Source organism: Thecamonas trahens (assembly GCF_000142905.1).
Source record: "Thecamonas trahens ATCC 50062 unplaced genomic scaffold supercont1.17, whole genome shotgun sequence".
Classification (NCBI taxonomy): domain Eukaryota; order Apusomonadida; family Apusomonadidae; genus Thecamonas; species Thecamonas trahens.
The window spans coordinates 72727-88231 of NW_013657663.1; the positions used below are offsets into that span (position 1 = coordinate 72727).

The 15505-nt window shown below is 64.7% G+C and overlaps 8 protein-coding genes across 8 annotated transcripts; 3 read left to right on the top strand and 5 right to left on the bottom strand.

Annotated features, from left to right (window-relative positions):
* Positions 1–7: 7 nt before the first annotated feature.
* AMSG_04144 (acylamino-acid-releasing enzyme) lies at positions 8–2419 on the bottom strand (the record flags this gene model as incomplete). The annotated part of the gene is made up of 2 exons (XM_013903478.1): positions 8–2281; positions 2387–2419. The coding sequence occupies 2 exons, from the start codon at positions 2417–2419 to the stop codon at positions 59–61; spliced, it is 2256 nt and encodes a 751-aa protein (XP_013758932.1). The 3' UTR covers positions 8–58.
* A 372-nt stretch (positions 2420–2791) lies between these two features.
* Positions 2792–4576, top strand: AMSG_04145 (uncharacterized protein). Its single transcript, XM_013903479.1, has 2 exons — positions 2792–2876; positions 3197–4576. Exons 1-2 carry the CDS (start codon positions 2805–2807, stop codon positions 4283–4285), a joined length of 1161 nt encoding a protein of 386 aa, XP_013758933.1. The 5' UTR covers positions 2792–2804; the 3' UTR covers positions 4286–4576.
* On the bottom strand, positions 4312–6006 carry AMSG_04146 (uncharacterized protein; the record flags this gene model as incomplete). Its single annotated transcript, XM_013903480.1, has 1 exon — positions 4312–6006. The coding sequence occupies one exon, from the start codon at positions 6004–6006 to the stop codon at positions 4312–4314; it is 1695 nt and encodes a 564-aa protein (XP_013758934.1).
* Positions 6007–6717: 711 nt separating this feature from the next.
* AMSG_04147 (GDP-L-fucose synthase) lies at positions 6718–7931 on the bottom strand. Its single transcript, XM_013903481.1, has 2 exons — positions 7866–7931; positions 6718–7686 (listed from the first exon to the last, which is right to left on the bottom strand). Exons 1-2 carry the CDS (start codon positions 7874–7876, stop codon positions 6738–6740), a joined length of 960 nt encoding a protein of 319 aa, XP_013758935.1. The 5' UTR covers positions 7877–7931; the 3' UTR covers positions 6718–6737.
* A 568-nt stretch (positions 7932–8499) lies between these two features.
* On the top strand, positions 8500–11852 carry AMSG_11794 (uncharacterized protein). The gene has a single exon (XM_013903658.1). The coding sequence runs from the start codon at positions 9258–9260 to the stop codon at positions 11817–11819; it is 2562 nt and encodes an 853-aa protein (XP_013759112.1). The 5' UTR covers positions 8500–9257; the 3' UTR covers positions 11820–11852.
* AMSG_04150 (cation channel sperm-associated protein 3) lies at positions 11583–13086 on the bottom strand (the record flags this gene model as incomplete). The annotated part of the gene is made up of 1 exon (XM_013903482.1): positions 11583–13086. The coding sequence occupies one exon, from the start codon at positions 13084–13086 to the stop codon at positions 11875–11877; it is 1212 nt and encodes a 403-aa protein (XP_013758936.1). The 3' UTR covers positions 11583–11874.
* A 655-nt stretch (positions 13087–13741) lies between these two features.
* Positions 13742–14335, top strand: AMSG_04151 (polypeptide deformylase; the record flags this gene model as incomplete). The annotated part of the gene is made up of 1 exon (XM_013903483.1): positions 13742–14335. The coding sequence occupies one exon, from the start codon at positions 13742–13744 to the stop codon at positions 14333–14335; it is 594 nt and encodes a 197-aa protein (XP_013758937.1).
* Positions 13863–15428, bottom strand: AMSG_04152 (uncharacterized protein). The gene has a single exon (XM_013903484.1). It carries the CDS (start codon positions 15350–15352, stop codon positions 14342–14344), a length of 1011 nt encoding a protein of 336 aa, XP_013758938.1. The 5' UTR covers positions 15353–15428; the 3' UTR covers positions 13863–14341.
* Between the last annotated feature and the right edge of the window lie 77 nt (positions 15429–15505).

The following is a 15505-nucleotide window of genomic DNA, read 5'->3' on the forward strand; positions in this document are numbered from 1 at the left end:
GGGGTCATTGCTGCGTATGTGCGTTTCCTGCAGGCATCGGGCTAGCTGCTGCGTCAGCTCACGCCGACAGCACGTCGTCAAAGAACAGCAGGGTGTGGACCTCGCGGTCGGCAGCGGCGGCAGGCTTGTTGAGCGCGTGGGTGTTGTCCGGATAGTGGAGGAGGCGGGCGGCGACGCCGCGGGCCCGGAGAGCATAGTACAGCTCGGTGCCCTGTGGCGGCGGAACACGGCGATCGTTGAGCCCGATCATGATGATCATCGGCACCGACGAGCCGGCCGCGACATGGGCCATTGGCGAAGCTGCAAAGGCGGCGGCGAGGAGCTCGCCCGAGACCGGCTCGTCTGCCAGCGGCGCGCGGCCAATGACGTCCCAGCACCAGTCAGGAATGTCGGTGGCGCCCAGCATGGTCGCGATGTTGGTCACCGGGTTGCGGAGCGCCGCAGCCGCGTACGTCCCGCCGAACCGCAGCGCCGAGTGGCCCGAGAGGAAGCCGCCGTGCGATCCGCCGACAAGGAAGACGTTGGTGGCCGGGATGGCGGAAAGCGCCGGCGCCGCAAGCGCGTGCGCGGTCGCTGCCTGGACATCAGCCACGTCCATGTCGCCTACATGGCCCGGAAGCTTGGCCACAAACGCGTTGCCAAACCCGGTCGAGCCGCGGTAGTTGGGCTTGATGACTGCGTAGCCCGAAAGGAGATAGAAGACCGTGGTGACGTCAAACGAGTCCGGGTAGCACGAGTGCGGCCCGCCGTGCGGGTTGACAATGAGACGGGCATCTGGTCCGGCGGCAGTGAGCGCGGCTTCCGAGTACAGGAGATGCGCTTCAAAGACCTCGCCAGAGTCGTCGGTGCAGGCGACGAGCTCGGTGGTGCACGTGATGTCGGAAAGCGCGGCCGCCAGCTCTGCTGAGCACGACGGCGACGGGGACGCAAGCTCGACCCAGTCCGGTGCTGAGGCACTCGAGTCGAGCGCGGTGATGAAGACCGTGGATGGGGTGGCCGGCGACGAGGAGGCGACGAGAACATGTCCGTGGGCAACATCGAGGAGGGTGCAGGTTCCGGCGCGCGGCGGCGGAAGGACGGTTGCCGTTGCCGCAGCGAGGTCGATGACCACCACACGGTAGCTAGAGCGGACGAGGGTCGTGACAAGCAGGGTGGTGGCGTTGAGCCACGCGCGGCCCGAAGCCGGGGCCAAGGAGTCCCCGTAGATACCGGTGAAAAGCTCGCCGTCGGTAGCAAGGTCCATATCGCGAGTAGCCACGACGGTCCGCGGCGAGGATGCGGGCTCGGTGAGCGCGGCCGGCCACGGGAGGGCGCACACCGCGGCAGCGCACCGGTGGGAGCGGGCAAGAGTGCGGGCAAGGTAGACAAGCTCGTCGCCGGCCGGAGTAAAGATAGGGGCCTCGGCGCGAAAGACGCCAGTCGGCAGCGGGAGAGGCTGGAGGAGGTCAGGGAGCTGGGCCGGGACCGCGACGGCGTAGAGCTTGATGGCGCGGTTGGAGCAGTAGACCAGCCCGAGGCGGCGTGAGGCCGCCGGCACGACGCCAAAGACTAGGTGACTGCCATCGGGCGAGAAACAAGCTTGACCGAGACCCTCCAACTGCATGCCGTCGATAGCCAGATGCGACGCAGTCTCACCCGCACCGGCCGGCCCAAGCGCCGCGGCAACGTCAAGCAGGTACAGCTGCGGCCGCGCCACGCCGGTGTTCACCTCGCCCCAATCCTCGGAAAACTCGTACTTTGAGCGGATGCCAAAGGCTACTTGCTCGGTGGCGAGCTTGGCATCCGGTGCCGACTTGGGCTTGGACACCGAGTCGCTCGCGGGAGCAAAGACATCCTTCGGCTCGATAGACTTTGGTTCTGCGACCCAGACCAGCCGCGAGGCATCGGGCGACCAGACGAGGGTGGCAAAGGCCTGGTCCGAGACAATGTCACCATGGAGCTCGCCGAGAGCAGCAGCGTACGCCAGCGAGCCGTTCTTGCGGGCGATCTCGATCCTGGGCCCCTTCTCCTTTGAGTTGAAGAGCGAAGCAATGAGCGATCCATCATCTGAGGTAGCGGTGAGAGCAGGAGTGGCCGACGTTGTCCGCGTAGCAACAGGGAAGGAAGACCATGTGACCGAGTCGGAGCCGTCACAGAACCAGGAGTTGGTAGTGGACGACTTGGTCGCCGTGGGCGCATGGCAAGCCGAGAACGAGGCAGAGACAGCAGACGGAGAGTGAATGCGGCCAGAAGTAGCGAGCGGAATGGCCGAGATGGCCGTGTACCGCTGGGTGTACTCGTCCTTGCGGGTGTCATGACAGAGAGACAGAGAGACAGAGAGAGAGAGAGAGAGGTGACGATGCTGACGATGATGACGACCATGCAAACCGGTGGTGAGCAACGAGACCATGCGCAGCGACACGATACGCATTGACGCCATCACGCAGCATGTACCATTCGCGATCGTAGGTAGCAAGCAACTCACCATCACCATCTGCACATGATTGTTGATGGTTAGGTGTGTATGTGTGGCGAGAGCCGGCTTTGATGGAAGCTGCCCAATGTGATGGGTGATGGGGAGGGAGGGGGAGGGAGGGAGGGAGGGGCATGGAAGGCTGATCTGGGCGATGGGTGGCGAGTGGCGGAGGGAGAGTGCTGTGACACACTGAGTTTGGCTTGATCATGGCCAAGTCCACCATGTCCACCATGTCCATCACATCAGCCATGTTAGCCGAGTCGGACGGAGGGAAGGGAGGGGGAGGGGGAGGGGAAGGGGGAGGGGGAGGGGAAATGAGTGGGTACTTGACTCATACCTGCATACAGTGATGGAGGGTGGAGGAGGAGGAGACAACCCCAGTGGGGAGAAGGGCACTGACTATACTGTGACCTCTGGTGTGGTATGTGTGTGGTTGGGGAGGGGGAGGGGGGAGGGGGGGGGAGGGGGGAGGGAGGGGGGATGGCAACATGGGGTGTGGGAGGGGGGGAGGGGGGGGAAGGGCGGCATGGGGCCAGACATGGGCATGAGAAATATCACACTGTACTTACTGATGAGGTATAACATGGGTGAACACGGGTGTCGACCTGGGTATCGATGTGGGTGCGGGTATACGTGGCGTTGGCGACGGACGGCATGGCGTGGGTATCGTCGATCATTATGGTCACTGCGATGACTGTGGCTGGGACACGGATGAATGTCATCATCGCACTGGTGCTGCAGGCCACCACTGAGACCATGACTGCTCTGCCGACAATTGGCAAGGGCAAGAAGAAGAAGGGCAAGAAGAAGGCGACGCCGACGATGGCTGCTCTGGAGGCCATGCTGCTGTCGAGTGACAAGGCCTCGTCGCGTCGTGGAGGAAACCGCGGAAAGGGTCGTCGCGGGCGTGGTCGTGGACGCGGACGTGGACGTGGTCGTGGCCGTGGTCGCGGGCGCGGACGTGGACCGGCGCTCATCCGCGAGGATGACGTGCTCGCCGGCCCGTTCTCCAACCCAGCGTTCAACAAGCCCAAGAAGAACACGCGTCCGAGCACCGGCGGCGGCGGTGGCGGCGGTGGTGGCTCTGGTGGCTCTCGCAGCTCCAGGACGTCGTCCAAGAAGGGCCGAACCGGCGTTCGAATGGACGTCCGTATCTCGCAGGCCGCGCGCGAGGCGGTGGGCAGGGTCGCGCCCGCTCGAGCCGGGCGGTCCGGCCTCGAGGCTAACGCTGACGAGCTGGACGACGATGCCGGCGACGACATTGCCGACTACAACGTCTCGCGCCCGATGGTGCTTGGCGACAAGGGTGCGGCCGTCCTCATCGGTGCCAACCGCCACGAGGCCGAGCTTCCGGCCGACGAGCCACAGATTAGCAACGGCGGCCAGCCCGGTCCGCTCTTTGCCCGCGACGGCTACATGGTCATGCAGATGCCGCCGACACTCCCGCTAGCACCGGTCGATGCTGCCGATGCGGGCGCCTCGGGCAGCAACGCCGACGACGACGGCGATGGCGAGGCCCGCGACAAGAGCACGCTCCGCCGCCAGCGCATCCCCATGCACAACTCGGTCCTGCGCCAGGTCGAGCCCGGCAAGATCGGCAAGATTGTCGTCCGCGCTTCGGGCCGGACGCAAATGATCATCGGCGGCGTCACCTTTGAACTTCGCGGGGGAACCCAGACTCGCTTTGCCGAGCAGCTGGCTATTGTCCGCCCGCCTGCTGTTACGCCCGAAGGGCCTCCGGCCGACGGCGAGTGCGGCCACATCACGTTTGTGGGTCAGGCCGCTGCCCGCCTTGTTGCCATGCCTGCTCTCGGCGCCACCCAGCGGTAACTCGTGTCTGCCGCCGCTGTTTACTCTCATCGAAGGTCCTGGAGAACCGAGCTCTGTCGCGACAGCGGTTCGGCCCGCGACGCGCCCAGGACCGCCATCAGGTCGGCCTTTGCCGTCTCGAGCTCTGCCGCGCCTACCATGCTCATACCGAGCGTCTCGTTGAGCGCGTGTAGCATCGAGTCGTTACCAAAGCCCGATGCGTTGGGATCGGCCTCAACGTTCTCCACCTCCCAGCCCACGCTCGGCTTGGTCGCCAGTGCCGACTTGCGCAGCGCCGGCGCCACTGCGGGCCCGCTCGCTGGTGATGCCGACGCCCGCAGCACCGCAGAGGTGAGCACGAGCTCGTCGGCCAGCACGCTGTTGGACGCCTCTAGACGCGCAGCCTGTGCGCCCTCGGCATCAAGCACCGCTGTCACCTGCGCAACTCGCGCCTGGAGCTCTTCCCGAAGCGAAAGAAGTTTTGAGAGCAGCTCGTCCTTACGAGCCGCCAGCTTCGCTGTCCGCTCGCGGGCGGCGGTCACCTCGCTCGCCAGCGCCGTCATCCGCTCAGTATACTCGGCCCGGAGCTGCCGGATCTCGGCCTTCAGCACTGTCTTGGTCTCGAGCAGCTGCTCGCCCTGGCCCCGCAGCGCGTCGAGCTTGGCCCTTGCTGAGCTCTCGGCCTCGCTCATCTGCGCCTTGAGGCTGTCGCGCTGGACCTCGAGCTCACGGACCCGCGCCCGCAGCTGCGCCACCGATGCCGCCCTCTTGGTCGCCTTGGACTCGTCGGATGATGCCGCCGATGCCCGCTGGCTCCGGAGTCCCGCCAGCTGCGCCTTGAGCGCCTCGGCCGCCGACGAGAGCAACTCGATCTCGGCCTGCGCCCGGTCGCGGTCAGCCGCCGCAGCCGCAGCCTCAGCCTCGACGCTTTCGCGCTCGTTCTCGACTTGGGCCTGCAGGCTCGCAATGCTCGCCCGCAGCTCGATCGCCGCCGCCTGGGTCGCCTTGGCAGTCGCACGCGTCGCCGCCGCGCTCGCCGCCGCCGCGTCGCGGCCCGACCGTAAATCTGCAACCTCGGCCGTCAGGCTGTCGCGTTCCCGCTTGAGCGCGGCGAGCTCGTCCCGAGCCGCATCGAGCTCGCCCGTCGGCAAAGGCTGGGCGAGGCTCGCAATCTCGGCCTTGAGCTTGGCCTTGGTGGTGGTGAGCGCGTTGAGCTCGGCGCGCGCAGCACTGAGCTCGTTGGCCGCTGCCGCCGCCGCTGTCGACACTTCCGCCGCCGCCGCCTCGGCAGCAGCTCGCTTGAGCTCGAGGCTCACCGCGAGCTCGTCGCAAGTGTGCTGCAGCGCCGCAATTTCAGTCTCGACCTTGGTCAGTGCTGCCTTTGCATCACGGGCGTCGTTGTCGGCCTGCCCGGCCTGCCGCTCGATAGACGCTTCCAGGTCATCCATCTGAGCCGCCAGCGCCGCAGCGTCGGCCTCGAGCTCGGCCTTTTTCGTCCGCGCGCTCATGACCTGCTCGCGAAGCTGGGCGAGCGAGAACTCGGCGTCGGCGTTGGCCATCTCCAGCCGCGAAATCTCCGACCCGAGCTCCTCCAGCTCGGCAGCCAGCGCCTCCTGGGCCGCCACCACTTCGGCGGCTTCGGCGGCAGCCTTGCGCTTGGCCTCGATCTGCCGCCGCAGCTCGGCCGAGGCGTCAGTCGTGCCGAGCCCAGACGAGCCAAGCGTCCGCGACGGCGTCGACATCGACGTCTGCGGCTGTGGTGAGAGCAGCTGCTCCCGCTGCTGCTGTACACTCGGCGACGAGGCTGGCGCCGGCGATCCGCGCCGCAACCTCGCCAACGGATTGTCCGTGCCTCCACTGACCGCGCCTCCCACCTGTGGCGACGACAACGACGACGATGCAGACTTTGCTGAAAGAAGTGACGAGGCCCGCAGCCGAGCAAGTGGATTCGACGACGACGACGACGACGAGAGTGAGGTCGACGACCCAGACGACGACGACAAAGATAGCGACGATGTGGCACTCGCAGCCGAGCTGGCAGTCTTGGCAGATGTGTTAGGAGTGGCGGATGATGTGGGCCCTCTCAGCCGTGCGGTGAAGAGCGCAAACGAACTCGTGGCCGATGATCCTCCGGCAGTGGCGGTGGCAGTGGTGGCAGTGGTGGTGGTGGTGGCGTTGTTGGCGTTGCTGGCATGGCTGGCGGTGGTGAGCGGGGAGGACGGTTGAAGAGCGCAGCAGCTGTGGACATGCGCTCGGTGGGGGAGAACATGTGGATGCTGGTGGGGTGGTGAGGTGGTGGGAGTTGCTTGACTTGCTTGGCGGCTGGCTCTGCTCCGTCGCGGCTGGCGGTGGGTTGGCGCGTGCGCAGGGCAATGGCGCCAGCGCCGATGGCGCAAAAAATTTGAACGCAGTTTGATGGCGGCGCCTGTCGGTACATATCGGCTGGCAGGGGAGGGGGGGGGGGCGAGAGGTTTTACTTGCGGGCAGTTTCGTAGTTGGCCACAAACCAGTCAACAGACTCCTGGATGGCCTGCTCAAAGGGAGTGAACTCAAAGTCTGGGTTGAGGGCGCAGAGCTTGGCGTTGGAGGCGGTCTTCTTGAACTGGCCGTCGGCCTTGGTGGTGTCCTGGACGACGTTGCCCTCAAAGCCGATGGCGCTGAGCACGGTCTCGGCGGCCTGCTTGATGGAGACCTCGTCCTCCTCGCCGACCGAGAGGATGATGGGGTCCGACTCGTGGTATTCACGGAGGACCCAGAGGAAGAGCTTGCCGAGGTCCTTTGAGTAAATAAACTGGCGGAGCGGCGAGCCGGTGCCCCAGATGACAAAGTCCTCGCCAGACTGCTTGCAGTTGTAAGCCCGGTGGATGAGGGCCGGGAGCACATGCCCGTTCTGCAGATTGTAGTTGTCGTGCGGTCCAAAGACGTTGGTGGGGATGACCGAGGTAAAGTGACGGCCGTGCTGCTCGTTGTAGCACCGGTTCGCCGTGTCGATGAGCCGCTTAGCAAGCGCGTAGCCCTCGTTCGACCGATGCGGCGGCCCATTGTGCACCATCGTCTCATCGATCGGGTACGTCGTCTTGTCAGGGAAGATGCACGTCGAGAGGCACGAGACAACCTTGTCGATGCCGGCCTCGTGCGCCGCCTGCAGGACGCAGTCGTTGATCAGCAGGTTCTCGCGGAGAAACTCGACCTTGTAGTTCATGTTGGCAAAGAGACCGCCAACCCGCGCCGCGAGATGGATCACATGCGTCGGCTTGACCTTGGCAAACAGCGCACGCGTCTGCTCCAGGTCCCGCAGATCCGCGTCCTTGGACGTTGCAAAGTAAAACTCCTCGTCCTCGTGCGGCTCCGCCTCAGCCGCCAGCCGAATCCCGTGTCCCACAAGCCCAGACCCACCGGTCACAAGAATCATTTTCTTCTGACTGTACCCCTCCATACCCGGGTCCGACCCCGTTACCCATCCCGTCACAGCCCGCGGTGTGTGAGTCCCCCAACCCCTTCCCCGCCCCCGTTCCCCCCCCACCCCCACCCCTCCCCACCCCACCGCCCGCCGCCGTCCCTCCGCCGTCCCTCCGCCCCTCACCTCCACCAAGCCACATACGTGTCAGCCATGTTGTCTCGCCTGTCTATGTCTATGGCGTCGTCAAGTGGTGGCGACCCCCCCCCCCCCTTCCCCCTCACCCTCTGTCCCCCCCTCCTCCCCCCTCCCCCTCTCAGTTGCCCTGCCTCCGTGTCGACTACCCGTCGCCGGATCCCATTTGGTTTCGTTCGAACGATGGCTGACCGAAAATCGTCCAAGCGCCTCCAGGACAACGTCCTCCCGGCTAGCACATCAAACGCGATGCTTACAGGGCATATCGACAGGGGAGGGGGGGGGGGTCTAGTCGCATTTTTTGAGCTGACGATCGCCACCACGGTGATTTCCGCCGAGAGCATGCTCCGCAGGCCCGGGAGGTGTGCAAAGGTGTGCCGAGGTGAGCCGAGGTGACCCCAAGTGTGCAAGGACAGATCACATCCATTGTCTTCACCAATCAGTCACCATCCACAAGGCGTACAAGCCTCTCACCACTGTACAAGCCAAGATCGGAACACGTCGCCTGTGACGTGCGCGCGACGCGGCTTTTCCATCATTCTTCGCACGCGTGAAAAAAATCAAATCGTCACACGCGCCCACCCACCGCACGCCGTACCTCCCCGCATCCCCCCTCCCCCGCTTCCTCCGCACACTCCACTCAGTCCAACTTGCCATGTACACAAGTGGCAGTATGATGTGTGCAGTTGCTGTAGTGGTGGTGGGCATGGCTGTGCTCGGCATGGTCCAGGCGGAGCAGGTCGGCAAGTACGAGCTGCTGGCAAGCTACTCGCCGGTGGCAGCTTCGGCGGCGGTTGTGATCTCGGGCAAGGCGCGGTTCTCGGTTCTCACTCCGCGGGTCATCCGGTGCGAGTACGCCAGCTCGGGCAGCTTTAACGATGCGGCCACGACTGCGTTTATCAACAGGAACACCTCGGTCCCGCACTACTCCACGGCGACGTCCAACGGCGTCCTCACCATCACCACTCAGTACCTCAAGCTCGAGTATGTGGTGGGCAGTCCGTTCTCGGGCGCCACGCTCTCGATCGCCTCGGTGGCGGGCAACTCGTCGCGGGTGGCGAGGCCGGGCAAGAGCTCGTGGGCCTTTCGCGGCGCGCCCAGCGCGCCGTCGGCGGCGTTTGAGACCTGGCACTACGGCGATGCGCCTGAGGGCAACCTGCTCGGCACCATCAAGTCGCTCGACCTGCTGGGCGTTATCTCGCTCAACTGCACCGAGAACGCGCACGTTCGGATCCACGATGAGTCGCTTCACTGCCGGTGGGGCCTTGTCTCGCGGGCCGGATGGGCAGCGGTCGACGACACGCCGAACTATGTGCTCGACAAGGAGCTGGCGTGGTGGGACGGGCCGGCCAAGAACCCAGACTCTGCTGACGTGACTTTTTTGGGCACGGGCACGACTACATGGGTGCACTGGCCGACTTTGTGACGCTTGCCGGCAAGATCCCGATGGCCCCGCGGTACGCGGCCGGCATCTTCCGCACCCGGTGGTACGACTACAACTCGCACGATGTGCTCGACGTGCTCGACGACTACGAGATCCGCTCCATTCCACTTGACGTGCTCATCCTTGACATGGACTGGCACCAGAAGGCGCCACCGCCCAACGCGTGGGGCTCGTACACCTGGGACACGCGGCTGTTCCCCATCCCCGACGCGTTTGTGCACGCGGTCTCGTCCAAGGGCCTGCCGATGATGGTCAACATCCACGACGACAACGGCATTGCCAACGTCGAGGCCGAGTATGCTGCGGCGGCCAAGGCACTGGGTGTCACCGGCGGCGGCTCGATTGCCTTTGACATTGTCAATCAGTCGTATGCCTACGTGCTCGAGGACATTGTCATGGGCGCGGTGGTTGCCACCGCCGGTCCGGCGCCATACGGCATCGACACCGGCTCGCCGTCGTACTGGGGCGGGTGGTGGACCGATTTTCAGCAGGGCGGGAACCAGGGAAACACGCCCGGCGGCTACCTCTCAGCCGAGATCATCCTCAACAAGCTGCGCGGAACCGACTACATGCGCCGCGGTGTCAACCAGCGCGACTACACGCTGTCGCGGTGGGGTGGGCTCGGCAATCATCGCTACGGCCAGGGCTTCTCCGGCGACGTGCTCGTTGTCGACTGGGCCGATCTCGCGTTCCAGCCGTACTTTTCCATGACCGCTACCAACGTCGGCTTTGGCTTTTGGTCGCACGATCTGGTCGGCCCGCCCAACACCGCCGCCGCCGCCCGCGAGCTCCACACCCGCTGGCTGCAGTGGGGCGCGTTCTCGGGCGTGTTCCGGACCCACGACCGCGGCATGTCGGCCGGCTCGTGTGCCGACACAGACCCGAACACCTGCTTTGTGGTCGAGGTGTGGAACACGGACAAGGAGAACTTTAAGATCAACCGCGAGGCCATGGTCCAACGCTCCGAGCTTGTTCCCTACATCTACACCGCATACCGGGCCGCGTTCGAGACCGGGCTCTCGCTCATTCGCCCGATGTACTACTACTGGCCCGAGTTCGACGCGGCGTACGCCACGACGCCGACCGGCCGCTTTGCGCAGTACATGTTTGGCCCGGACATCCTCGTTGCACCGGTGGTGGTCCCGTCGGACATTGTTTCGGGCCTCACCCCATGGTCGGTCTTCATTCCTCCGGGAACCTGGTACGAGGTCGGGACCGGCGCCATGGTGTTCGGCACAAGCGACGGTTCGACGGTGCTGAGCAAGTCGTTCCCGCTCCACGAGATCCCGATGTTTGTCCGCGGCTCGGCCATTCTGCCCAAGGTCTCGCTCGTGCCGGGCAAGCCGCTCGGCAACGCGCTCCGCCAGTACTCGCACCTGGTGCTCGAGCTGTACCCGCCGCTGGCAGCGTCCACATCGACAGTGGTGTACGAGGACGACGGCGCGACGCTCGACTACGTGGCATCGGAGGCGTACGTGGTGACTACTGTCGGGTACACCTCGGCAGCGGCCGACGGCGTGACCACGCTCAAGCTCACGGTCTCCTCGGCGCCGGCCGCGGGCAAGCCATACCCGCTCTTCCCGAGCGCGCGCACCTACGAGGTTCGCGTCGTGTCGGGCATGCCGCTCATGAGCGGAAGCGTCAACGGCGTGGCCTTGACTGCCAACGACTGGTCGTACGACGGTGAGCGGATGATGCTGAGCGTAACGACGCCGGCTGCGGTGCCGACCTCGGCGCCGGCCTCGATCGTGCTGCTCTTCGCGAGCCCGGACGAGAGCCTGCTCATGGGCGCACGTGGAATGGTGAACCACGGCATCCACGCCAAGAAGAAGCTCGATGAGGCGCGAGTGACGCCCGGCGCGCACTCGCCGACTGGTGGAAAGCTCATGGCACTCGCGTCGGCTGGCTTTGAGCTCTCTGCTTACGCCAAGAGCTCGGCGACGCAGTTTATGACCGTGCTCAAGAGCCTTAGTGCGCGACTCGACGCCGCCTCGGCCGAGCTCGCCGCCGTCCAGCCTTCGCTGCCGGCGTACACCTTTACCCAGCTGTGGGATCCGGCGCGCCAAGACAATGCGCTCTGCTGCGCGGCGCAGTGCTACAAGGACAACTCGTACTACGCGTCGCTGAGGATCGAGGGCTACGGCGTCTCGCCGGGCACTCCGGGCTCGATTCCGCTGCTGGCGTACTACTCGGCGAGTGCGCAGGATAACGCCGACTCGACTTACGGGCTGCAGTTTGCAAGCGAGTACGCGCCGGCGCAGTTCTCGGCCAACGGCTATGTGCTCGCGTTGGAAGCGCCGGGTACCGTCCCGCTGCAGCTGTTTTACTCTGCATCGCGGCACGACTACCTCACGGTGGCGTCGGCCGAAGGCATCGCCTACGCGAACAGCAACGGGTACACGCGCATCGACAGCGCACTCGGGTGGGTCTACACCTCGCCGCCGTTGTCGGGATCGTCATCGATCGACGCCGCGCGGTGGACGTACGCGGCGACACTCCTGGCCAACGCAGCAAACTAAGGCTAGTCGGTAAAAGTACAACAGCACACCCCATGTCATGGCCGAGTGAACGGGCTCACAGCGGAAGCTGCGCAGCCAACCGGCGCTCAACTAGCTCGGACATGACGTTGATGAGCTCGTATTGCAGCTGCTGAAGGCGGTAGACGGTGTTCTCGTGGTACGACATGGTGGCAAGGTAGGTGTTGAGCCAAGTGAGATTGCAGGTGAGGTTGGTCATGGGCACGAGATCGTCGTGGCGGAGCGAGCCGGCCATGAGCTCGAGCATGTCTTGGACGTTCTGCTCGGGTGAGAGCGTCTTTGTGCGTTCGATGAGCACCTCGTAGTCGCGCTGCTGGCGCTCGAGAATGAGAGCCTTCTTCTTGCGGTACTGCTCAAGCTTGATCCGCTTCATGGCGGCCTTGTCCTCGGCGGCAGAGCGGTCGAGGCGCTCGACAAAGATACCGATGAAGAGGTTGGCAAAGATAAAGTGGCCAACTAGGATGAACGAGACAGTGTATAGCCGCGAGGCCTTGGAGATCTCGTCAAGCTTAGCCTGGAGCGCAGTCCACCCGTCGACAGTGACAAAGGTGAAGAGCGAGATGATGCCGTCGCCGAGGGTTCCCCACCGCTCGCGGTCGTGATACTCCTCGTAGCCAAACAGGTAGTAGCCAATGATGGCGTAGACAAAGATGACGAGGAAGAGCAAGCCAAGGAGATAGACAATGTCGCCCAGAGTCTTGTAAAAGGCCTGGACAAGGATTTGCAGCGAGCGCACAAACGAGATCGAGCGAAGGGCACGGAGCGAGCGGAGGGCGCGGATGACACGGAGAAAGGTGAACTCGCCGAGGACCGAGGCCGAGGCAAAGAGCAGTTGGACGTATGAAATGAGGAGGATGAAAAAGTCGAACCGGTTGTAGCCCGACTCCCAGTAGCCGAGCGGACGGGCGATGAGCTTAAAGACAAACTCGAGCGAGTAGAGGGTGATGGTGGCCCAGTCGATGGCGGCAAAGAACTTGGCGTTGTTCTCACGCACGGTCCGGTCTGTCTCGATGGCAATGACCACGGCGTTGAAGATGATCACCAGCATGATACCGACCGAAAACACGTTCGACGTCGTCACCCACTCCATAAACGCCTGCAACTGCGCCAAGGCTGCCGGGTCCGCCGGCCGCTCAACAACTTCCTCCTCCTCGGGCCGATTCGCCGTCTCGTTCTCCGCCGTCAGCAGCCTCCTTCCGGACATTGCCGGCGGCGCCATCGAGTTGAGCGACGAGAACGACCGCCACATCCCTGCTCCTCCTGTCCCTGCCCGATCCAGATGCGACCGCCCTCCCGGCGACCGTTCTGCCGGTGATCGGCCTGCCGGTGATCGGCCTGCCGGTGATCGGCCTGCCGGTGATCGGCCTGCCGGTGATCGGCCTGCAGGCGACCGACGGGTGGGCGAGAGCGTTGAACGAGATCGCGAGTCTGATGCAAAGCCGCGCGATGAACGCGAGGCCGAGGGAGATACCGTCGGCGATGGTTGTCTCCGGAGCGGTGACGGGCTCCTGCCGCCTGCTCCGCTCCCCCCGCTCGCGCTGCTGAGGGTGCGTGTGTGGGCCGAGAGTGGCGGTGGGCGGTGGGAATGGGGTAAGGAGAGGTTGGAGGCTGAAGCTGATGGGGTGGTCATGGCCATGGTAGGGTGGGGTGGGGAGGGGTGGGGTGGGGTCGGGTGGCCGTGGCTGTGGGTGGGGTGGGGTGGGGTGAGGTGGCCGTGGCCGTGGCCGTGGGTGGGAAGGCGGTGCGGGTGGTGGGTGGCGGGTGGCGGGTGGTGGGTGGTGGGTGGTGGGCAGCAGAGGGATCGGAAGCCATCATCATCAACATGCCGATGGCTGGTGTAGGGATTAAGCTCGGCAAGAGGGAAGGAGGAAGGGAGGGACACACGCGACTCTCTCCTGCTCTCCATGGACGGCATCCGCCTGGCGGGCGATGCAGTGCTGACGGCAGTGGCCGAGGCGGTGGTCGACGTGGCCGACGCAGAGCTGGTCGCCGAGGTTGCTCGCCTGCACGCGGCGCTGGCGGCGTTCCGGGCGGCCAAGGGCTTCGGACGGGCCATCGCTGCACCGCAGATCGGCGTCAGCAAGCGGTTTGTGGCGCTGGATCTGGGAAGTTCCGCAGAGGGGACCGACCTGGCCGACCTGGCTGCCGCCGGCCCGTTCACCATCTTCAATCCCGCCATCGTGTGGCGCTCCGATGAGACCATGACACTGTGGGACAACTGCCTCTCCTTCCCGTGGCTCATGGTCCGGACCCAGCGGGCGGTCTCCATCTCGGTCACTTTCCAAGATGCTGATGGCGTGACGCACACGGCCCAGGCGCTGCCGCCCGCACTCTCCGAGCTGCTGCAGCACGAGCTCGATCATCTCGACGGCGTCCTCGCGCTCGACAAGGCTATCCGGGACGACGGCGTCATCTCGTTTGTTGCCCGCAACCTGTATGACGCCGATCCGGCACGATACAACACGCTGGTTGATTATGCTATCGAGCCGACGGTGTGAGCCACGCTACGCTTTCCATCCCTTTCCCCAGCGGTGCCTCGAGACCGCGCGTGCCTTGCGCGACCGCCGCGGCGCCGTCTGTGGTGCCCGCCGCCGCGGCCGCCGCCGGTCCGAGTCAAAACCGTAGCCAGCACCGTAGACGTCATAGGCATCGTAGCCGTAGCCTACGCCGCCGACAAACGAGCTTTCTTCCGAGAACGAGCCATAGCCGTAGTCGCGGCCATGGTGCCGCCCGGCAGGGATAATGGTGTCGGCCGAGTTATAACTCTCCGACGACTCGGAGAGCTCGTCGAGGAACTGCTGCTCGAGCTCGGCCAGCTCCTCTTCGAGGCCGTCGTACTCTGCCGTGTAGCCGCGATCGACCTCGATGAGCGTCTGCTCGAGCTCTGCGATGCGCTCCCGCAACGCCCTCGCCTCGGCCCGGCTCCGCTTACTCTTCACCTTGCGCTTCTTTCGTCGACCGCCGGCCTTCTTTGACCGCTTGCTCTTGGACGAGGCCAGCCGCTTCTTGTTGCTCGTCCTACTCTTCTTGCTCTTCTTGCCCTTTCCATTTCTGTCCCGATCCTTTGCGCTGCTCTTCTTCCGTCTCTTCCGCTTTCCCATGCCCGATTCAGCAGCCGACGCATGCTTGGTACCCTTTGCCGACTTGATCCTGCGCTTAGACCGCACCTTGTCAGCACTGTCCTCGTTTGTGGACTTTCTCTTCCGCCGCTTTGCCGATGATTTTGCCGACGACTTGGAGTTGCCGGCCTTGCTCGACCGCCTCCTCCGGCGTGGCTGATGGAGCTCTGGCGCCTTGCGCTTGCTCACCTTTGTCGCCTTCTTCTTTGAGCCTTTCTTCACCTTCTTCTTCTTCTTCCGAACCGAGTGCACGACACGAATGGTGATCATGGCCTCATCATCGCCCTTGCCCTCGGCCACAACAGACTCGGACTTGTCCCGCTTGCCCGTCTTGCCCTTGCCGCTCTTTCCGCTCGTCGTCCGCCTCCGTCTCTTCCGCATAGCAGGGGCAGCCATGACTCAGCCACTTTGACCCCAGGGCAGATGGAATGTGGTGAGGTGGTGGTGAGGTGGTGAGGTGGTGAGGTGGTGAGGTGGTGAGGTGGTGAGGTGGTGAGGTGGTGTCGGGGCTGGCAGGTGCCATTGGTGCGACAAGGGAACAAGGGGGGC